Genomic DNA, 25,764 nt, shown 5'->3' on the forward strand with positions numbered 1-25,764 from the left:
CCGGGACCGCAATAATTGTAACCTGGTAAATGAGCTTCAAACTGTAATAAATCCACAGTTTTATCGACTATAGAACCGATGATAATATCGTGTCCTTTCTTCGTATTTTTCTTTACCTTCATATCTATATATAAAAAAAAATTATTTTCATTCAAATACATTATTAATATAAAAATCTAAATGATTCTTTAATTTAGCCGACGCACACATCCGAGCCGTGGCTTTTAACTACTAAGAAGCCGAAGCCGGAATTCCGACCGCGGCTTTTAAGTAGTAAAAAGCCGAACTCATATTCGTACGTCGGCTTTTTATGAGATTAATGGTAAAATATTTCATTTCAAACAATTTTTTCATTACAGTAAACAGTAGTTTTTAACGATAACATTTTCAGGGTTAATGATTCTTTAATGTATGTAAATTACGTGGTGAAAATCTTCACCCCCAAAATATTTCATAAAACCAAACAAAATACAATAAATTTATCGAAAAAACATATTATTTCGCGTTTAATTGTACTAAACCGGTTAACTATAAAATACACTAAGTTTTATGAAGTACTTTTAATTTTATCTTTTCATTTGTGTGAGTAGAGATTAATCTCATTTTCTGTATGTGCCTTAATTGGTCACGAGATCTTCTGTAATGCGACCATTTAATTCAACATCTATATACTCATCAATTTTTCTTTTAAGCGGCTCGAGTGCAACTGTCATAAACTTTACACTTGCACCTGCAAGCCTCTTTTCTTCATCCTCTATATACTTTTTAATCTTTACATCTTAATTTATTATCGCCTTGTCTAAACTTTCCATTGTGATTTTAAACATATCTTGAGCTTGTTTAAAATTAAACGCGTCCGCGCCGTCAATCGGATCAGATACATTAAACAATCTATTATTTTGTATATCATAATTTCCATCTTTTGTTTGGGAAAAACTAATTCCTGAAGGACCGGGAATACCTTTTCCACTGTTTCCTCCTTGTCTTTTGCTACTTAATCTTATTCGGCTTCGTGACATTATTATATATTAAAAAAAAATATATAGAAACCAATAAGCTATTCAAATTTAATATCTTTCAATTCTTTTATTATGGATATGATTTCATTTGAAACTGTCTTGTTTTCACCATCATATTCACCCACAAGGGTATACAATCTAGCTACCAATTCGTTTGTATCATCCCAATATAAATAGAGTGGATTGTAATTAAATTGAGCATGTAGTAGTCCGCTACCTGAGAAAGATTGGCTGGTATTTTATATGGTGAAACAGATCTATCTGTTCGTTTTGGACGAAAAAACTTTCTGATTACTTCGTTATATTTGAAGGATTTATTCGTTTTTACGGTATCAGTCAAGTGCGTACCAGTTACTTTCAACATTTCATCATAAGTTTGCATATCTCTTTTGTGAACTTTCTTCAGACCTGGATTCTTAAAAATACCAGGTGTGCTGAATATACAAAATCTCCCAAATAAATTTTATCTTCTACAAATTTAATTTCTTTATTTCCTCGTATCTGTATTTTTATCATATTTCACACCATATAAATGATCCATTGGTACTTTTGGACTTGTTTTTAACATTTCTAAATATGGTTTTGTTTCTTCTTCTATATTGTAATTGTTTTTTGCGTTCAGAAACTTGTGTAAATGGAGAGTCTGGCATTGTATATGCGGTTTGAGTTTATTCTGATTGTAGAGTTGTTTGTTCAGATTCAGATAACATGGTTGAACAGCCTACACCTACTTCTTCTTCTTTATTATCATCTGAAACTTCTAAATCTTGCTCGAACAAACTCTGTTCACAACTATCTCGATGTTTTTGTAAATGACCTGACAATCTATCACCCAATTCGCGTCCTACTCTATCAGTATCAATTTCACCATCAGTTTGAAGTGGTAACTGTGACTGGTTTTTATTTATCTAGTTTTTTTTTTAATTTCTTTTATGGGTTCTATTATCGGTTTGAAGCGTTTAGTAAATAAATCTTCCTCAGCCAAACCCAGCACAAATGCTGCATTTTTACGTTTAAAAGCTTTATTATGCTATTCAATTTCAACCATTTGTTTCTCCTTCTTGTACATTGTTCTAGAATAAAAAATAAAAATAAAATTCAAACGATTAGTTTATTCACGTAAGAAAGCCGCTTCTCGAATCTGAGGATTGGCTTTCTATGAAAGTTCTCTGTGTTCGATCAGCGTTCAATCCACGATTAAAAATGTATCGATACCTTTTCTACAGCGACCTTTCTTTTTATTACTCTCTTTATTAATAACTAGAAAACCATAACGGTTTCGCGTTCCAAACGTGTTTGCATAATGATTTAAAATGATCACAAACGACATGTCAAAGTTTACGTGTTCATTGTAAATGTATTGTAAATTTAAACCGCCTTGTCTGAATAGTATTAAAAAATTGCAATTGTCTCGTATCAGTTATTTTGGTATTTTAGAATACGTTTGCGCTAAATAAAAAAAAAAATCTATCTTATTCTGACGACCCCGCGCAAAGTAATCGTCGGTAAGGTTTTGTTTTTCTTTGATAACATTGTCAAAAATCATTATTGAATAAGGTTCAATCGCTTCTGGTTGTGGGACCTGATCGTTTTCACTATATTAATAATAACCGAGTTCTGGATTTAACTACATCAATTCTGATAATTCTGTATACATTGGTTGATGAAGTGATAATAACATATACACTTTAATGATCATACGGTATTGCTGTTAACATTCACTGAATATGTATGCAGATAAAATAAAAATCATCATCAAATATGAAAAATTTCTGAAAAAAGGAAGTCTCGAGAACGGTTGGACCTACATACATGGAGCTAGGCTGTATCGTTCCGGAGAATCGCAGAGTACCCTTTCGATTAAGCCTTTCAAAATTGCGTCAGAATTGGCCTAGGATGCACAGTTTTCGAGATACGCCCTTTTTTGAGAAATCATCATTTAATGTATCAAAACGCCCATCAAAAAATACCCTCAGGTTCAATCGTCAATTTCTTTATTGGTTCTTTGTTGATTTTTTGGGGTAACTCAAACCTGTGTTTTACTGTATATTTTTCAATAAATCCACACTTTCACTGTGTAAATTCAACTAGAAACACATGTTCATCCTGGAAAACATGACCACTTATTCAACCGCCAAATTTTGTCAGGGGTTCAAAGGTCAACATGACGACTGAACTCAAGGTTTCTGTACGACTGAATTTCATTCTTCTGCGGTTAACATAATCGTAAAACTTCTTTCTCTGAAATTAAAAATACACACAAAACATTGGTTTAGTCCATTATGCTGATAGTAGTGCTGAAGAAAGGTGAAATATCTGTATCTATAAGATCTACTAGTTACAAAAACAGTATTAAAAAAAAGCTATTTTCTGTATATTTTTTTACCTTTAATATTAATTAATAGTAATTAATTTATTGATCATATAATATGAATTAAGAATAAAATTCCAGTAACCATTACCATCTTTAGTAAATCAATTACTACATACTGCCAAAGTCAAAAAATTAGATGTTTTTTGGATGAATCATTCCATGCTGTTTATTTTTAGTGGCTAATAACAATTGAAAGTTACGTTTTCTAAGAACAATACAAAATTCTCTCGCATTAAGAGTTTTCTTAACTTCTTGCATGAATAGGTATGTATCTGAAATAATTTCATTTTTTTTATACTCCCTTGACTTTTTAATATTTAGAATGTTTAAAATTTTTCTTTAGATTATTTAATTTTTTGCAGTTTTGATGTTATCATTATTATTATTATTTTTAATTTAGGTGAAAATGATCAGTTCAAGTCACAGAACAACAAAATTGGGGGAGGTGGTAATCAACATTGGAATGATTTTATGTCAGCACCTTCACATCCACCATTACAAGCTCTTGAAAATCGATCCTTCTCGCAGGTAATTGTTTTGTCATAAATTAGTAGATTTTAATTAAATTTAGGAATATGTATTCCAAATACATTATTTACTTAAAAAATTTATTTACAAATATGTTACTGTAATATAAATATGTACAGTGCATATAATAAAAATTTTAATTAACAAAATTTCACTGAGCCAAATAAATTTTACATTGTCAACTTCGTACTGGTAAATACATACTGATTATGCTACCATTATTAACATATTTTTTAGGTTATTCTATAATTCTATAATGTGTGTGGCTGGGCATATATGTGAGTATTGTGTTTACTTCATAAGTATAAGAAATAAATCTTGCTAAAAATACAAAACAGTATAAATTTCATATAAAATAAATCGGATGGCCTTCTTGTGTTATAAAAAAACATAAAATTTTCAAAAAGCATTAATATGTTATGTACCTATTTTTTTTATATTTTTTGAATTTATAACTGATCAATTAACATAATGTAAAATTTAGATTATATAAATTTTCACATTTTAAAATTTTCTTAGCAAATAAAATATTAAATCAATTCCAAGTACGTACATTAATACACTTAAAGCAAAAATTGTTATTTAAACAGAAAAAATTATAATAATTGTTTTGTAGGATATTTTACATGAGCTACTCTGTTTTTACTTCCTTGTACAAAGTAAAGGAAGTATTGCAATTGCGAAAAATTTCAGTTTGCAGATTTCAACAGAAATATCCATTTTGACCATCCCTGAAACCATTTTGACTAGTTTCGGCGTGAGTCTGTATGTACGTATGCCTCACATAATTCAAAAACGATTAGCCGAAGGATGTTAAAATTTTGGATTTAGAACTTTTGTAACATCTAGTTGTCCACCTCCCCTTTTGATTGCAATTGACTGAACTAAAAGTGTCCAAAAAAACCCAAAATCCAATTTTTTTTTGGATTGCAGTAATAAGCTCTCATTGAGAGCTTTCAACGATATACCATAAGTGGTACTTATTTTTGTTGGTTCCAGAGTTATAACCAAATAAAACTTTAATTAATGAAATATTTAGATCTTATGGGAAGGCACATTGGTTTGAATTAGAATTCATCTCTTTTTTTTTAACTTTTTTTTAATATATTGATATTTTTAATAATTATTAACCTCATTGTAAAAAAAAATTACGATAAATAATAATTCAATAATAAAAAAAAAATATGAAAAAATATCAGAAGTTTTAATGAAATAAAATTTTACATACGTTTTATTTTTTTTTTAATTGTGTAAATTTAATAAGCGTACAAGGAAGTCATGTGTTCTCCTCATCAGATTTTTTTAGCCAATAGTCTACCATTAAATGATATTAAACAGTTCTGAATAATATTTTATTGAGAGAACTGTTATAAATTTTGTATGCTTGCATAATATTGTAGAATAAGGTTTTATTTTCATAATATTCAATTCAATCTATGTTCAATTCAAGTCATGCAAAAGTAAACTAATTTATTTATTTATTCATTTATTTTCAATATTAATTTTTTATTATTATTGCATTAATAAAAATTATTTCTATTATTATAAACTGAGACCTTTTGTTACTCATAAGTTAAAATTAAAATAAAGATTGAAGATTGTGTAAGGACCAAAAGATGTCTCTCGATCAGTGAGTTCTGTTTAATTGCTGAACTCATATCAGTATTATATGTATTATCACTATCACTATTTATTAATTATTTTTGTTCATATTACTATCTGATATTAATATTTATATCTTACACGTATTGTAATAACTTATTAGTGAAGAAAAAAGGTTCATTGAAAATTATGTACATTTATATTTTATCAATAATAAATAAATTTAAAAAAATCACTTACTGCTTAGTTTTCCTTTAAAAAATATTTATTATTGTTAATAATTAATTATAATACAATTCTAAATTATAAACTCATAAATATATATATATATATATATATATATATATGAGTTTATAAATGATTAGGGACATTCTAACATATTAAATGAATAAAATTTATTTAAACAAAACAGTAATTTTTAGAAATGTAGAATCAATTTTAATTTTAGAAAACTTTTTTCTATAAATTTGTTAATGTGTATTAAACTATTGTGATTTGGAGTCTGGTATAAAGCGATCATCAAATTAGCATCTAAATCACCTGATCTTAAATTGAATTAATAGTGGAGGTCTGGATTTCTTTTACCTTTTCCACTTTTTCATTTTTCTTTCTCATTAAGATAAATGTTTATGTACGTCCAAGGTAAGAGTATTTAAAATAAATGAAAATGTTAAAGCAGTTGATGTAAGATAGAATTGATAAAACTAAATGTTTAATTTTTATTTATTTAGGCTGGTCTTTTAAATGGAAGCCCACAGTTATCTAAAAGGTCTGGTTGTTATTCTTCAAGAGAAGGAACACCAGGACCTCCCATACCACCAGTTAGAAGCGGTAGTAGTTGTAATGGTCATGTTGTTATTTATAATGGTTCAACAGATGGTTGCCAAGGTCAGTCTGGACATAGGCATCACCATCCTCCTCCTGTTCACCACCCACCTCCTGTAAGTACTTTATTTCTTACTTAAAACCATTATTTTTAATCATAATAGTCTTCAACATTGAAACTGTTATGCTAGTAACTGTGGCTGTAGTAATAGTGTTGACTTAATTAGCTTGTTGTTTTTGTACTTAATATTTGTGTTATGATTCGTTGTTAATGTTCTTTGTAGCAAGTAAGAGATAATATTGAATAGGTTTGAAATAGTAAATTTTAAATTAACCCTTTCTAACTGAAGTATTGATGAACTAACTGATAAATACTCATACATGAAAAATGTATCTGTGTATCACAATGTAATGATTGTTTGAAATATGTTACCTGATATTGAAAGATAAATTTTACATTATTAAGTAATATTTGTATTATATATATATTCTATTTACCTAAACGTTTCTGTCTTTATGAAACACTTAGTGATAACCTTATAAATATAAATATCATCATTATTCCTATGATAGCTCTCCATCTAATAGAACATTTTATTATCATAATATAATTTAAAAAAATAATTAATACTCCTGGAGTGATAATTAGACTGAATTTACAACATTATAAAAAAGATATATAGAATCATTACAGTATTAGGTGATATTCTTATTTATATCTTTATCTTTCACTTTGCATGTTCTATAAATAACAATTCTATTACAGTATATAAATGCATGACACATAATGCTAATATAACAATACAATGTAAAAGAATATTTTGGGTGTTTATACCTCCTGATCAGAATGTACAGGATCTCCATAAAAGATCTTTACGATTTCAAACATTAATAACAGTTTAAATATAGATCACAGATAGGTTTTATTTAAAACTACTATTCAATAGGTTTCACAGATGGCATTCTTGGTTATATGACTGCCTCATAGCTAAAACAGAAGTCATGCTTACTTCACTAGTAGCCATGAATGCTTAAAAGAAGGCACAGTAATTCATAAAAACAAAATCAGCAGGGATTCAACGTAAATTTAGCATGATGTAACAAATTATCACTATCATGGTCTACTATTCATGCATGATATGAAAAGTGTAAGAGTACAGAAAATGTTAAACCATGAAAGGTTACGATGGCGAAGTGTATCTGATGAAAATGATAAACACATGTAACAGAATTTATTTGTGATCCACACAAGTCAACATTGCAAGCAGCATAAAAATTAAGCATTCTTTGTTCAACTGTTCAACACTATTAAGGAAACATTTCTTTAAATTCCAACCTTACAAAATTCAGTTACTAGTGTCTATCATATATGAAGATAGGAATGCTAATTGAATTTTGCTATTACTGCGCTTGGTCATCTGGAAGATGAACAGTATCTTAATAAAATTGTTTTTTTCCAACTAAGAGGCTAATTTTCATTAATCTACTTTTCATAATATCTTACAGTCAAAACTTTAATGTTATTGTGAGCAGTTCCTGTTCATACTGAACGATTATCTTCTTCAAATTTTTTTGTAGTCATTTTTTAAGATTTTGGTTTCACTTTACAATTTAGATCTTAAAATAATATTATATTTTTTAGTAAACTTCTTGAAAAAATTTTATTGTAATAAATATTCATCTATCAAACATTTTCCAATAACAGTTTCTAGGTATAAAAAAAATAATTTACAGAATCAAATTCATATAAAAAAAAAAAAAAACAATAACATCATCATTCAGGATTTATTTTAAAAATAAATAAAAAAAATATTATTTTTTAAATGAGTACATGTTTGAACGCAAATTAAAAGCATTTGGACTATAATTTCCAATAAACCTAGAAGTGTTTTTAGAAAAGATTGCAATTAAAATATATTTTAAAAATAGCATTTTTATTATTCATATTTGCACCTGCAAATGTAAATTGTTCCTAAATTTACTTAATTTTTTCAAAACATTTAGAAGAAATTTTTTTAAAAGCAGTTTATTTAGGTAAGGTCAAATTCTTATTACACAGCTCATGTGGCGTAGTTTTAAGTGGTACAGTTGAGTGGAAGAATTAATACAATTTTGGTATATATTTTATTGCATCTTAATAAAGTTTTCTGAGTTTTACATTTTAAAAATTTCATATTGAATTCAATAATAACTTTTTATAAATACTTTGATATATTTATTTTATTAAAAAAAAAATTAATTGGTTAGTTCCTGTGATAAATAATCTGAATACTTCCCTTATACTATTTTGTATTTCTTGTTTGTATTTTCTAGTTGTAATTTTAATGTAATTTTTTTTGTCTTTTTTTACTTTAGTTACCAAACTTCCAAAACTGTAAAGGAAATACTTGTAACTCATGTGGAAGTGGTAATTCTTCTGTGGCTAGTTATACCTATCAACTTCCTGAGTACAAATCATCTAAGTATTGTTCCAACTACAACAATAGGTATGAAAATTATTATACTTTCTTGTTTAACATATTTCTTGTTAAGTATTGATAATCTACATTCATCTTTAGTACTTCTTTTTCTGTTTGATTCCTGAAACTAAAGCTAAAGCTTCATTCTTTTTTTCTTTATATAAATTCTGTTTTTCTGAATTATATGTGATTGTGTATTCAGAATTATTATTATTCTTTTAATCATTGAAAAATGAATAAGATTCGCCATTTTTGATTTACTAAGAGGGGAATGGGTAAAACTTAGGCCCAATCTAAATGGTCAGTCTTAGTGTTCTTACTCTAAATAGAGTAAGAACTTATCAATCCTTGGATTGATTGTCTCTGCCTCTCCTCTGTCTATTTTATTATACCTCATACGTTTTTATTTGGATATGCACCACAAAAATTGTGTCCCTACTATCTGCTCCAAATGAAGTATCATACTGGCACCTTTTAGTAGCTTGCTGAGCTACTGCTTTTTTACTGGGGATCATTGATGTGCCTATTACATAAATCTGGGTTTCTTCACCCTTCTAAAATTGAAATCTAATCTTCAGTAAATTAATTCTCTGTTAAATGTTTGTTTTATAGAGGAACTATAGATAAAATTGGTGACTTTAAGTCTTACTTTCTAAATATTCTATTTTTTGAGCCTTATTTCTGGAAAAAAAATTGTTATTTTCTATTTTATTTTTATTGAAATGATATAATGATTTTAAATAATCAAAGAAAGTTATCAACATCAAACAAACCATACATTAGTTAATTAGAAAATATGGTAATATTAATAAAGAATATAATTAATAATCCACACAAAAAATGCAAGCTAATATTGGATGGTATGTGAATGAATGTTTGGAATAAGCTGTACAAACTGACATTTTTTTTTATCATTGTACTCATTTTCATTTACTTAAATTTTCTAAAATAGCATTACTTAAACATGTTTTCTTTTGTAGCTATTAAAATTACGGTTAACATTTTGTTTCACATCAATAATAGGTTAGTTTTTATAAACATATTTGCTGTACACAGTGATCATTAATGTGAAATTAAATTATTAATATTTTATTTTACATTGTCTATTTTAAATGAAATGAATTTTTACAATTATGTTTATATTTGTGTAATATGTGGATCTTAAGGAATATTTACACATGTTCTATTTTTGTAGACCAGTTATTTTTTATTGTCAGTTTAAAAAAATAAACTGATAAGATTTGTTTTTTAAGATGACATGTTATTTAAGACAACATGAATCTTTCACATTACTTAAGATAACATGATAGATTTATCATCTTTCATGTTTAAAAAGGACCAGTAAGTTATATATAAAACAATAAATAATCAAACAAACATGTGGACACACATGAAATAAAAGTGAATTATATTCTAACTGTTGCAAATACTAAAAATATTATTTTTAAATTTATTTTCATGTATCTGAACAGTTCAGAAAAAATATATTAAATATAATTACAAAATAGGAAAAAAAACATGAATGATTAACAATAATTGGTAAATGTATATATGGTGACAAAGTACACCTATCTACATTAATGATGATGATGAAATGAATTTCTGACAAAATATTGTATTCATCTAGGTAGAAAGGTTTTTGTTTTTTAAGCTTTTTTCATATATAGAAAAAAGACAATATAACATATGTTTTTTACTTATTTGTATGAAGTAAAAGTATTGTGGTCGTGAAAAATTTCGGTTTTCAGATTTCAAAGAAATATCCATTTTGACCCCCATGAACCCATTTTTTGACTAGTTTTGGCATGACATCTGCACGTATGTACGTGTGTATGTATCTCGCATAACTCAAAAACGATTAGCTGTAGGATGTTGAAATTTTGGAATTAGGACTTTTGTAATGTCTAGTAGTACACCTCTCCTTTTCATTGCAGTCAACTGGACCAAAAATGTCCAAAAAAGACCAAAATCAAAAAAAATTGGATTTTGGACTTTTTCTTAACTGCAGTAATAAGCCCTCATTGAGAAGTTTTCAATGATATCGTAACTGGTACTTATTTTAATTGGTTCCAGAGTTATAGCCAAATAAAATTTTAATTAATGAAATATTTGGATCTTACAAGGGGAAGGCATATCAGTTCAAATCCAACTTCATCTCCTTTTTTTTTAACTTTTTTTTTTTTTAATTTAAATATATTGATATATTAATCTCCGATTGTAAAAAAAAAATTACAATAAATAATAATTCAATAATAACAATAAAAAAAAATATGAAAAAACATTAAAATTCTTAATGAAATAAATTTTTATGTACTTTTAATTTTAAAAAATTGTGTAAATGTAATTTAGTAGGCGTACAAGGAAGTCAAGTTTTGTTCACATCAGATTTTTAAATAAATTATTACATATAAATTTTATTTTATTTTTTTATTTTTCTAATGTGTACATTGCAATATTTTCAACTAATGAACAAAAAGCAACCACCTCCCCACAGCCTAATGAGATGAGGATAATATGTATGACTTATAAATGAGGTGTAGTCTTGTACAGACTCAGGTCAATCTTTCCTGAGACATGTGGTTAATCGAACCCCTGCCATCAAAGAACAACATTATCCACTGACTAATATTCAGAATTATATAAAAGTAACAAACTTTTACTAGGATTTGAACCTCAGGACTTCTAAAATCAGCTATTAAACAATTGATTTGAAATGACAAGTTAACCACTAGAGACCAGCCTGATAATTTAAAATTTGATTTATACATCTGACCAAAATACAAAAATTTACCCAAATAGGTTATTCAATTTTAAACAATTTATTCAAGAAAATCAAATATATTGTATAAATTTATCCCCGTAAAGGTAATATTTTATTAAAATGCACAAATATTTATATAATGCTTATGTATTTTCTCAGAGTCAACCATCAAGTAGACAGTCAGCAAGATGAGTATAGCGCCACTGGAACTGTAATTGAAAGAGGTGTCCAGTCATCATTACCTAGTCTAGTGCATGATTCACGAAATAATACAGGTAAATGACAACAAAATTCCTAATTGTTCTAAATAATATTTATAATGTTTAACATTTTTAACAAAAAATAATAATAGAAATTAAAAAAAATCAGATGTGATTGATCTTTTACTTATTTATAGAATTAATAATTTAGTATTCATGCTTTTTCTGTGAATAGGAAAACATATTCGTACAAATGTTCATTAATAGATTTGGATTTATTCACATTCAGCTCCATTATTTCTTCCTCTTTGATGATTTTTGTATAACCTCTGTATAACCCATGAAGATTTATGGCAGTTTGTACGATGTAGCATTAAAAAATCCACTGACTTCAGCATATTAGTAACATAGTACCATGAATTATATTCAGGTTTAGATCTAATGGGAACTATAAACACCATGTATTAAAAAGTTTTTAATTTTGACATAGAATACATCTTACCTTTCAGGCCGGCAGTAGACCCCTCCGACCAGAAAATCGAGTATTACGTTTTCATGTAAAGATTGAAATTGCAATATCTTCTAAACTACAAAAAATCTGCAGTTATACAAAGTATCATTTGACAAATGAAGCAATGAAGGTTATAAATTGCACAACAAGGTTATAAATTCACATACTATTACATCACCTGCAACAGGAGAGAGGGGGAAAATTAGGTTCATTTTGTGCCATTCGATGCGCACTAAATTGGTATATCTCTAAACTTTGATGTGATAGAATGTTGAATGAAGTGTTGTAGAATGTCTCATCAAAATCTATGCAGTACATTCTAATAACAATAATATTGTTAAAAGATCTAGACAATTGTAATTACAGTTGATAGAATTATCTGTTTAGATGAAATGTTGCAGTGTATGGGATTAAATGTGTTCAAAAGTAACACATGTGCCTACAGGAGAGTGAAACAGATCATGCCAAATCCAAAAAGCATAAAATGACAGTGCCAAATGTCACAGTTTACCCAACAATGTCTAAAAGACAGGAGTTATCAGTTGAGTGTCGTGCAGTGCAAACAATACCACCAACCCTCAAACAAGTACATGCTGCTGTTGCTATTGTGTTTGTATGGAAATGGATAATGGAGATAACATAAAGGACTTCAAAAATGATGCAGTGAAGGCTATGAAAGTAAATACTATAGTAGAGTTGGAAAAGGAAGTACCCTTGACGTTCCAAGTGTAGATATCGGTCCAAACACGAAACGATGGCTTTTAAATCTTTATAATGATATTCTGTGAAGGGGTAAGTTACCAGAACTTTTCAAGAAAAGTAAAGTAATTGCTCTTTTCTAGCCTGGGAAGGATATCGCTCAACCTGAAAGCTACAGACCAATAGCACTTATAAGTATATGTTTCAAGATCTTAGAAAGAACACTATTTGTGTATTTTTGTATCTAACACTCATTGTCAGTAATGGTATACCAGTGCAGCAGGCTGGTTTTATGCCAGGAAAAAGTTGCTGCAATCGGGTACTTTTGCTTACTTCCTATATATAAAAAAGGATTTTAACAGAGGCTTAAAACATCTGCTGTGTTTATTGATTTAAGTTCAATGTATGATACAGTCTGGAAAGAAGGACTACTACTCCAGGTGTATCAGCTTGTTCTTTGCAAATCGTTCCTTAATTTACTGAATGAGATGCTGAGTGATGGACTTTTCCAAGTTCAGCTCAACAGAAAGTCAAGCATTTTCTACAGCCTTCAAAATGGCCTACCACAAGGATCCGTATTGGCACCTCTATTGTTTAATGTTTGTGTCTCAGATACCACCAACTACATCTCAAAAATTCATGTGTGCAGATGATATTGCCATCTGTACCCAAAGCTTGAACTTAGCCCAAACTGATGTATTGACAGAAGACCTTGGTGTAATCAGTAAATTTTCAAAAAATGGGGACCAACTGAATCCAAATAAAACTGAAGACACAGCGTTCCATCTTAACAACAGGGAAGCTCAATGAAATTTTGCCATTAAGTATGAAGGAGTCGCACTGAAACATAACCCACACCCGAAATACCTCGGTGTTACACTTGACAGAACACTTAACTTTAAACAACACCTTGAAAAATTATCAGGTAAAGTTAAAACTAGAGCCAGCCTGATTCAGAAGCTGACCAATTCGTCTTGGGGAGCTATTGCCAAAACTCTAAGAATCAGTGCACTAGCCCTCATACATTCAACCGCAGAATATTATGCTCCTATTTGGATTAATAGCTGCCACATCAATCTTGTCGACACACATCTGAACCAGGCTATATGAACCATAACTGGAACCATTAGAACAACTCCACTCCAGTGGCTGCCATTGCTGAGTAATATCGCACTCCCCCAAACTAGATAACTGGCAGCACTCGAATCACAGTTGGAAAAATGTAATACTAATATCACTAACTCCAACCTTGTGACAGATCCAACTCTGAGGGTACCAGGATTTACTCTTCCCAGAAGACAGTGGTGTAACATCAACAGGATTCGCACAAATCATGGTATCTGTAATAAGAGCCTCACCCAATGGGGAGCTGTGGAAAGCCCATGATGTGATCATGTGGAGCTGAACAGCAAATGATTGCCCAGCTGGCCTTGGATTGTCCAAATATATCTTTTGGAGATTTGCTACAAGACATCTATGACCTTATCCTCAAAGCACTGGAATGGCTGATCCACTGCAACCTGTGTTTGTGATAAGAAGGTGCAATAGACATAATATCAGTATTGTTGACATAATATTGTTAAGTTATTGTAAAAATTGTGATGTTTGTAAGTTCATTTGAATTTATATATATATATATTTATTATTTCAAATCAAAAGTGTATATATATATATATATATATATACAATAATATAAATATATTATTGTTAAGTCAATTTATTTTTTAATATTAATTGTTGAAAAGAAGTCTATTTTTCTGCTAGAAAAGTTTGAAAATTTACTTTTTAATATACCTGTAGTTGTTATACTATTTTATGAAAGTTTTAGTTATGTAAAAATACAAATTATTCTCTATTATATTTGATATTTTTATTATTTTCATTCTTGTTAGGTGACTGGAACAAAAGAACAATGGCTGATGATGATGGTACTAGTTGCAGTAGCTCACATACTTGTTGTTCTTGTAGTGAATCATCTTGCATGTATGCAGAACCAGCACATGTTCAACATACCCATAGTCATAATTAATTGTCAAATTATGACAATTAACTGCTCTGTAGATCTCCTTTTTGCCATACATTTTTTTATTTATGTAAGTATTGATTTTTTTTAATTTTTTCTATGTTTATTTTTTTTTTATTCAAGTGTTGTTTCAAATGATAAAAAAATGCTTACCTATCCAACATTTCTTTATGTTTTCATCTAATGAGACTCTTTTTTTGCCATTCAGTTAGAAGTGTGAATAATATGTCAAACTCTTCCCTAAAATGTTTGTGTTTGGCTGACACTTCTTTTCAAGAGAACAATATGATTTTTCAAAGTTTTGAAAAATGATTTAAAGAAAATGTCTTGGTTGAGGTTGTTATTATAGAATCAATAGTTATAATAATAGTCATATAATTGTTTCTGTGATCAATACCGCAGAGAGAGAGAAAAGAACAACCATCCATCAGAAGTTCCCAATATATCAAGTAATCTTCTTCAAGATGTCAATACAAACATATAAGTATATTTATTGTTATTGATATTGTTTGGCTGAGTAGGAAATGGGAACTAATAAATAATATGGATTCATTGGAATCCAGAGGTAGAAATTAGTGTAAAAGTAATCAAAGTAAAGTAAATGGTATGAAATTCAACAGAATGTAAGTTAATTAGGGGTTAAATAAAGACGTAGAAGAATGCAATACACCAAAAGCTGTAGAATGTAGTTGTCTAGAAAGTAAGATTGCTAAAAATAAAAAATAAAAATTACAAATGTTGACTAAGTAAGAAATTATTAAAAATAGTACTGGTACAAGTGCAAGAGTTTTCATGCAGTAAGAAAAATCTGCTGGTATCAAACATACATTTAAAAATAAAAAAATAGAGAAAATAGCAATTGAAGGCATAAAAATAGATCACCTTTATCAACTATTAAAATAGAGTTCAAAAAGTAATATTTCAAAGGAAAATCATTGATTGATTTTATATGCAATATCAGAAGTAAGAATATGAACTTGAATAAGTTCATCTCACTTGATTTTGATTTTGAACAGACTGAGCATTTTATACTGTGAAAAGATTTTTTCTACAGTTGCTGACCAATGAACAAATACATTGTTGTTAGATTTGCACTTTTGGATTAGTTAGATAACAATGAAATATTTTTGAAAAATGTCATAATAGCTGATGGAAAATATGGGTCTACAGTTATAATGAGAATCAAAGTAAAATCATCACAATAGTGGAAAAATCATTACCATGACAAAAAAACAATATCTAAGACTATTTATAATCAAGATTATGTTGATTATGTATTCAACTTAAAGGATGTCATTCATCAGAAGTTAATCCTGCTAGATTAGTCAGTTTTATTTGAAAATATGGTAGAGAGATAATAAGAAAAATATGGTAGAAGTATATATTGCCAGCACTCATGCATGCTGCACCATAACAATCCTGCACAAGTATTTTTTGTAAAAGCATCAATTATTGTTCTCAACCCCCTACTCATCTAAATTAGTTCCTGCAATAATTTTCTTGTTTAAAAAATTTTAATTAATCATAAAAAGCTTCTGTTTTCAAACAATGTAAGAAATAAGATACAATTGGTTATGAGATCACAAAAGCACTATAATAATGAAGCAGTATTTTGAAGGAGATAAACCAAAATTATGTATTATATTTAAATTACCAAATTAAATTTTAAGCTAAGTTCAGTTTCTTTATGGGTAGCCCTTGTATTAATATAATAAATTATTTATATATTATTATTATTATTAATTATTTTCATTTATTTTACAGCTGATATTCATGGTGCTCAAAATTAAAAAAATGACTGATTTATTTTGTGGTAAATATAAATTATTAATGATGAAGAAACTCACCAGAAGTGAGTTATTAGAATCGCATTAAACTTATAAATAGAATTCCAGTTTACTATTTAAAAATAAATAAAAATTTCCCTGAAGTAAGTATTCAGTGTATCTTAAAACACTATTTCTAGTATTATTGTAGTTAAATAATTAAGCTTTATTGCTTCATAATAATGTAAAATGTGAATTATAATTTTTTTTGAAATTATCATACCATTAGAAAATGAAAAAATTAAATCGCATTTTATCACTGCCATTATGTATACTGTAAAACTTTTTTGTTAATTTATTTTTTGTAAATAATATAGTGTTTAAAATTATTGTTTTATGTAGGCCTAATGTATGATTAATAATAATTAAGTTTTGTTTTTTAAATTTTATTGCCTCATTAAATTTTGATCCTGTTGAAATAAATTGGAGATCGATAGTGAGCATTATGGCAATGAAATTATAGATACTGTAAATCAGACTGAACATACTAATAAGAATATTTTATAGATAATGTAAGTTTGTCAATCGGAGATGTAAACCAGCACAACAGATTCTTGAGAGAATGCAAATTAATATTGTTTTTCAAGGCTACTTTAGTTAAAGCCTATTGTAAGTTTTTTAACTTGAAAAATTTCCGCAGAGCTGCAAATTCTGTTTGAATGTAATTTGATAAAATTGGTAGACCCAAACATAAAAAGCTTATTATAAAGGAAATTGAGTTGATGAATAACAGGTGAGTAAAAATTAAACGTTACAAACCTAATATTAATTTTACAATTGTTTTTCACAACTTTTCATGCGAATATTAAAAAGTAAACTATTTAAATACAGGTGTTACTGACATAAAAACTTAAAAATTACCTATGAACTGTTATGTTAAATAACAATATGTTAAAAAAATATAGATCCTACACTAAGTAACATTTCCAAACCCCCACTCAAACAAATGGACCAGTTTTTACCTGTAGTTAATAAATTTTTTTCACCAACCTTCTTCAACAGTTAAGCTTTTTAACTTAAAAATAAAATTCAAATTAAATTAAAAAAATAAAGTATAATTTTATACTTTAAAAGAGCTTAGCAGTTACTTCACTACTCCAAGTCCATCAATTTCTTTGCATATCATCCATCTTATTCCAGTTTTTCTTTGAAGGATTAGTTGCAACAATTTATACCCTTTAACTGTTTTATGTCACAGCAAAAATATTTTAAGTTTTCTTATATTTGACATGAACTTCAGAAGTTCTAACAATTATTTCAGATGCTTCTGAATTTTTCCACAATAACTTGAATATTCAGTGCTATTGTCATACTTAAAAGGCTCTAATTTCTCTATAAATTTCCATGCAACAAGAAATCGGAAAATAGATAATAATTTATATACCCCTTTCCAAGTGAGGTAATATTTATAAAGCATTGTTTTTCAAGAGGCAGGGTTCATTAATTCATTCATTTATATTATTTATTCTTTTCTTCCTTAAAGCTATAACAAGTCAGGCATCTAAGGTACAGAAGTATTAAGACTGTTCTTTTCTTTTAGAGACTGCATGTACAGTTCCTGTAATGAATAGAATGGCGGTATCATAATTAGACTGAATGTCAGTCTAAGTTTCAGTAAATCTTCATACTGATGTATACCAATATATTCAGAGTAATAAAGGTATAATGGGAAATTACTACTCACTTTCCCAGCTAAGCCTGGAATAAGATGTTTACTTAATGTTTCTTCTGTTTTGCCTGCAACCATTTCATTATGGTACTTCAAAAGAAATTCAAATTAATTAAATATTATTTAACAATCTTTGATTTTATAACTGCACTTGCTAATAAAAAGTGTTTTTTAAGGTACACATTTCACAAACACCACTAAAGGTGCATATATTTAATATTCATCAAATAAATATAAATTTTTCAAACCCAAATTCTTTATCTTATTTAAATATATTCTTTCTAATTTATACAATTACATTTTTTTTTTCTGATTTTTATGAATTTTTTGTTTCTGTATTAAATGGATAAAACCATACTTTTTAAAAATATTTCTCCAGTATTTAAATGTATATCTTGATCATTTCACAGATGGTAACAGGTTTTTCTAAAACATATATCTTTTCATATGTAGCACTTTTCCTTATCATTATAAGACTGTTTTTATTACCATTTTAAATTTCTATATTAATAAACACGAGTACACAAAAAACATAAACATTTTTTACTGATTATTAATTATATTTAAAAAATTAAATATCTTTGTACACTTTTTTAATTTGCATTATTCACCTAGTTAACAAAATATTTGTTTGTGCTTGCCTTTTTTTATAAATTTCATATGTATGAATATCCATGAACTTATCTGTAAAGAAAGGTTTTCTCAGATCAAGGGTTTTAACTTTGTTACATATTTGTATTTATTTTACAGAAAATGGTTTTAATCATTTTGTATTTATTCAGTTACAGAAAATGTAAATGTATCACAGAAAATGAATTATTAATAATAAAATTTCAACCATTAGACAAATTATTATAGGATTTCATTGTATGTTGTGCTTTTACTCATTAACATACTCTTAAGGTCATATAATTTGGGCTACGTTTACTATTAAACTTATTTTGAATTTAAATTCATTCAAAAACTGCAAATAATGGCTGATTTTGATCATTCATTTATTCTTACTAATGACTACTCATAATTTGGGGTAATTCTAGAAATTGGTGAATGCTTGCAATTGTCAAGAGTTGATTCATGGTTTTCGATGTGCAGTAATATTTTGAGTTTTTTAGAACAACTTTGACGTAAATGCACAATCTGAGTGGCAGTCTCACATTAGTCACTTAAGTTTATAGTCACATTAGTCATTTAGCTATAAATGTAGTCCATATTCTCCGACCATAATAAAATTTTTATTAGGAAGTTGTTTGTACAAAGCTTATTGCTAAAATATAAGAAATCTGTAATCACAAGTCAGATTAATTTTAAGATTTTAAAAATGATTATCAAAAATAAATAATTTTTAGCATTAAAAACATTATAAAGGAATTTCTACAATCTTAAAATATGAAGTATAATAATTTAATTCTAGAATGTATTTGTAAAAAGTCATACATTTTAACTATAAATTAGTGGTTACCATTACCTCTGAAGTACCCCCTTGTATACACACTGGTTTAAACAGTTTCCATTACTGGAACTTTTTTCTTGTTATTCTTTTGTGTTCATGTTTCACATAATTTTTTCAGAACACTCCCAATATGCCATTTTCTACAACTTCAGCAATTTCATTAGCAGTTTTTGGAAAATAATTTACATTAATGTGATCTTGTAAACTTCAACTACTCACTTTTACATCAAAATTTATGTACAAATCTTTACTTTTTTTGCAATAGCCAGCCAAAAAATGTCAACTTAAGATTTACACACACACACAGTTGAAAATGAGTGAGTACTACTCACATGATTCCAACCAAATCATCAAACTATATTAAAGAAAGGAGTTGTCATGGTAATTAAACTATCGCTCTCAAATAGAGTATTAAGAAGCTGTATATTTTAATCATTTGTTTATTATCTTCTATTTAGATTTCTTAAAATTGCTGCCATGCACCTGTTTTATTTAAAAATGTTAATCCTTTTTACTTGTATTTAATATTACTAATCAAGCCTTTCTACTGATACATTAGTTAGCAAAGTTTATTTGTATTATATTCTTTTTATAATCTAAACATAGTATCTTACTCTGTTTATAAACATATTACATTGTTTATAATATTCTGTTATATACAATATATTCCATGAAACTGATTACAGTATCAATAAACGCCACAAAATTGTGTAATTAAATAGAATTTCCTCAATTGAAAAGCACCTTTAGATCCTTTTTGCAGATCATTATCTAAAACTGGAGAACTGAAAAAAAGCCAGTCACGTGATTGTTGGCAAAAAATAATATTAATGATAAATAAAATGTTAAACTTCTCCATGATTTCCTGATAACTAGGTTAAAGAAATGCTATAACATTAAGACCCCATGTTTGTTATCACCAATTCATACTAGTTACTGTTTCCTGCCTAAGATGTGAGATAAATTTTCTAAAATGTTTGTTTAGATTCTAATGATGTAGGTAAACAAATATATAGAACATATACATGTTTAAAAATTACCTTTATTTTGTTTTTTATAGAATCATAGATTATAGATTATTATTTTAAGTTATTATTCAGCTGACAGATTGATAAGATATAATACCAAAATAGTAAAATAAAGTGGAAAATACTGTTATAAATAGCATGAATAATAGCTTATAATTTTTTTTTTTTTTTTTTAATTTGTATGCTGTATGATTTTTTGTACATAAGAAGGACACTTATTAGAATTATTGTAAGGAAATCAAAAATGTTTACTTACTTGGTAATTATAGAGACATTTAAACTAACCTGTGTACCACACCTGAGGTGAAATATAGCTTATAATATTGGTGTATACTTTATATATGTTACAAAAATAACAAGAAAATTGAAGTAATATTACAAATCTATAAATATAAATGAAAATAATCAATATAGAAATGGAACATGTTAGGAAAGTTCTTATAGTTTAAGGTACAAGGTATGGATACACTGTTTTCACAGTGTAAATGAATTTGTATTCAGTGAGATATAGTGAAATAAAATAAGTAAAAATTATTTATGTCTAAAGATCATTGCAATAAATGTTTCTTGTTGATCCTATTTTTATTCAGATAATTTTTTTTCATATTTTATATTCGTATCAAAACATTTAAAATGTGTACTAAGCCAAATTAAATTTATTGGAATGATGACTTTTGATATGTAAATAAAGAGGAGTGGAATGAAAAATTTTCATCAAAATGAGATTACTTTTACCTAATTTATCCTAGATTGTAGCTTTACCCATTATTCTTGAATTAATTGTTTATATCATTTATATACATTTATTCTTGTTCTCTTATTCATATGTAAATAAGTATATTACATATATAAATTATATTATTAAGCATCCTATGGTATGCTATAATGTAAAGGAAAATATTTAAGCTTTCTTATGTAAATACTCTGTAAATAATTTTGAACCTAATATTTGTCTTTGATCTGTATATTTTATAAATAATATTATCGATATTAATAAATTTTTAGTTCCTTAACAAACTGTACATTATAGTATTAATATATCTTGATCTTATTATATTTTAACTAGAGACTTATTTATTTTACTGTAAACACAATATCAATCTTATAATAATAATTACTATTTTTTGGCATTTTTATGATTTGTAAAACATTTAAAGAAATTAAAAAATTGTATATATTTTATTTAACATAGTGATTTTTGTATTAAAATTTTTTACATTATGTTATAAAATTGAAAACCAATTTGTGTATAATAAACTACAGAACTTGTGTCAATAATGATTGCTGATAAATCCAAATGATTATTTATTAAAATTAATAAAATAAAGAAAGACTACCAAGTATATTTTGAAACATTAGCAGCATAATTGTAGCATATCTAGAAACCTGTGAACTCTCTTAACTAAATATACGTAATTGAATACTGTTTTCAGTATTAAGTGGTAATTTATAAGAGATCATTACACTTATATATTTGTATGTAATAAATCAGTATCAAGAGGTTTTTCCTTCTGTTGATTAATTTGAAGAGATTATCAATTTTTAGATTTCATACTGTAATTAAACAGGTGTTCAATTAATGCCATGGCAATGACTTCATATAATTTTTTTTTTATTGTAAGATAAATACAGACTAATTTCTACTAATTTTAACTAAATACCAACTTTTATGTGATACTGTTGATGGCGGAAACTAAATAACATTTGCCATTGGCTAGGTAATTTAGAATAAAAGATCTTAGGTAAACTGTGTGTAGAAATATAAATACTGTAAATAAATATTTTCTTCTAATCAGTACATAATAATAATTATGTAGATCACATCAAGATAAATTAAAAATACAAAAAAAAAAGTTAAAAATAGATGTGAAATATTTAAGTACAAAAATAAAATATTTAAATAAAATCCAGATTAAATATTTAAATACAAACACTTGAAAAATTTCTGCACAATTTTACTAGCTATAATGCTGGTTACCTTTTAATAATTATTATTCTTTCTTCATACTAGATACCTCTCAAATAATAACCTAAATTCAATCCTTTAGGCTTGAACAATTATTTTTGTACATTATGTAATCAGTGTTTTGTTTCATTTTTTATTTTTATGAACGTTAACATCTTCACCATTATAATATTTATAAAATCATAAAATATGTTTAAAAAAAAAATACGCTTAAAAGTTTCATTGACATAAATGCCATATAATGTTTGACATATATTAATTAATTGTTCTAAATAGCAACCAAACTGAATTAAGAAAAAAAAATATTTGAAATAAGGCAAAATCTAAAAAGATGTATGTATTTAAAATCAAAAAACTGATTGTTGAGTTTTTTTTTTGGAGGAGGGTACAAAGTACTATCAAATTAGTAATAAACCTAAGAATATTTTATTTCTATACATATATGTCTTTGTATCATATGCTAAAAATGTAGTTAATTCATTAAAGTACATGATGAATGAAAGTAGATTGTGTTTAAAAATAATTTAGTATAAAATATATTTCCTGAAATATATTTCAGGAAATATATAAAAAAAGGTATATGGAAATAATCAATCATCAATCTCAAACATTTTCAGTCTTTTACTATAATGGTTTTTCTACATCTGGAAACCAGCAACAAGGTTGTTTGACATGAATTCTATCAAAATATTCTTTTACCATTAAATGTAACGTTAATTATACTAGCAAATGATAAACCATATCATTAAATATTTATTACTGTATAATGAAAAATTAAAGATTCTACTTCATTCAGTTTAATAATAATTAGCATATTCACAGTGAATGATGTACTTATGTACACTACTGTTAGGAAGGGATTGCTGATTGAATTTTTACACTCTGTAATGCATCATGATGATTTTGGACAGCAACTATTCTATACAACGTAAATTATATTACAGACTTAGATATGCTAGCATTCTTATACTAGCGCACAGAGTACTGTTTATGAATTTACATTCTGCTTTTTATTTATTGAGATTTTTACTTTTAATATGTATTATTGTTACATATTTTATAATTACAGAATAATATTATATTTTTGTTAAATTTTCATTGTCATTTATAGAGTATCTTAATGATAGACTAATGTCTTAAACCACTCTTATAACTATGTATATTAAAACCAGATTATGTGAAATTGATGCAAATATCAATAAATGCAGAACTGATACATAACTCTTGTAATTTCAGGTAATAGAGTTGCCACAGTTCTATGCTAACATTTTGTCTAATATAACATACTACAGGTTACTATTATATTAACTGCTTTATACTTTTAAAGTTTGTACAATATTTATTTTTTTGTTATTATGGAAAGGTTTTTTTATATATATTTAGATTTAAAAATGAAAGCATAAATTACAAGTTGCTTTTTATTTGTAAAGTTCTTTAATATATTATTTTCATTTTTTTAATACAGAAAATTATTTTTATTTAATTAATTTTAAAAAAAGAGATTTTCAGCACTTCCTGGAAGATTGGCAAAAATATTATATAGGAAATGCGTTATTATATAAATCTTAATGAAAATGAAAACGATTCAATTTATTCTCTTCCATGTGGAAAAATGAATATGATATTTTGTGGTTTTTAATCAGTTTTGTATGTAATGTCTATTATGTACAAAACTTTTATTGCATTATTTCAGATTTTAGCGTAGTTTACTAGTCAAATCAGTTTTATTGGAAACTCCTTACTGTTTTTAGTTGTGTTAGTTAACAAGTTTTTCTTTTCCATTTTCTCTTTTTGTATGAATGTAAATGTTTGGAGTAATAGTTAAATGTAATTTTAGTATTTATTATATTTTAGCATTAATCATTGTTACTAGTTTTATCCTAAGTATACTTACATTTTTTATAATTGGTCTGTTAAGTAGCTATTTATATAATTAGTATTATTACTCTATAACATATTTTTGATATGTTGAATTTAGTTCTACTTGGTTTCTTTTTTAATTTTTTTTTTAGGAATCAAAAATATTCTTTAAAAATGTAACACTTCTGGTTGTTTTTTAGAATATTTTAACAAACTTTAAAAGTGTAATTTTTAAGTTAACTCTACCAAGTTACCTTGAGATACATTTTCAATTTAGATTTTCTTCAAGAATAGGTTAACAGATATATATACTTTTATGTGTATATCTTTTATTTCATTTACATTCACATTCAGTTGAAAATTTTAAATGAGTTTCATTACATATTTCCTTATGTTCTATGTTTATTACCAAGAAATCTTAGACTCTTTGACTGTTTTCCAACTTTTTTTATATCTTTTCTCTATAGAGTTTGTTTACTGTTTGGTTGTGTTTAGGCATACATATTTGGAGTTTTGCCTCAGTTATGTTCATATTACTATTATTATTATTTTTAGTAATAAGTTTAATATTTTATTTCCATAGATGAAGGATTGATTTCAAGTTCATTTCATTTTGCCTAGTTTAGTGATTGTAAGACTGTTTATAGTAATGTGTTGCATCTGTTTAATGTCATAACATAATTAATTACATTATTCTATTAGTATTATTATTATTTTCTATCAAATGAAATTTCCAATATATATAAACCATGCCTATTTTTAAGTAATTACTGTGTTATATTTGCAGGTTTTAGATTATATTCTTATTTTTAATTTAGAAAACTTTAAACAAGTCAACAACTTATGAATTGTAAATAAAATAACATAAATAAACTCTACGGGAATTACAACAAATGATATTCTCCTCTAAATGGGGGTTAAACTATTGAATTTTAATTATTAAAATGATGGAATTTTCCTTTAA

General features: G+C 26.7%; 1 protein-coding gene across 1 annotated transcript in view; it reads left to right on the forward strand.

Moving 5' to 3' along the window:
- The window catches only part of LOC142326860 (roundabout homolog 2-like), a 1,022,566-nt gene extending 1,007,520 nt beyond the window's left edge, over positions 1-15,046 (forward strand). The window contains exons 15-19 of the mRNA XM_075369594.1: positions 3,794-3,921; positions 6,255-6,464; positions 8,704-8,834; positions 11,728-11,843; positions 14,871-15,046. Of these exons, the coding sequence (XP_075225709.1) occupies positions 3,794-3,921; positions 6,255-6,464; positions 8,704-8,834; positions 11,728-11,843; positions 14,871-15,007 (722 nt within the window). The 3' untranslated portion in view covers positions 15,008-15,046. The remainder of the gene's footprint in view (positions 1-3,793; positions 3,922-6,254; positions 6,465-8,703; positions 8,835-11,727; positions 11,844-14,870) is intronic.
- Positions 15,047-25,764: the final 10,718 nt, after the last annotated feature.

Source organism: Lycorma delicatula, chromosome 6, assembly GCF_047948215.1.
Source record: "Lycorma delicatula isolate Av1 chromosome 6, ASM4794821v1, whole genome shotgun sequence".
Taxonomy (NCBI): domain Eukaryota; kingdom Metazoa; phylum Arthropoda; class Insecta; order Hemiptera; family Fulgoridae; genus Lycorma; species Lycorma delicatula.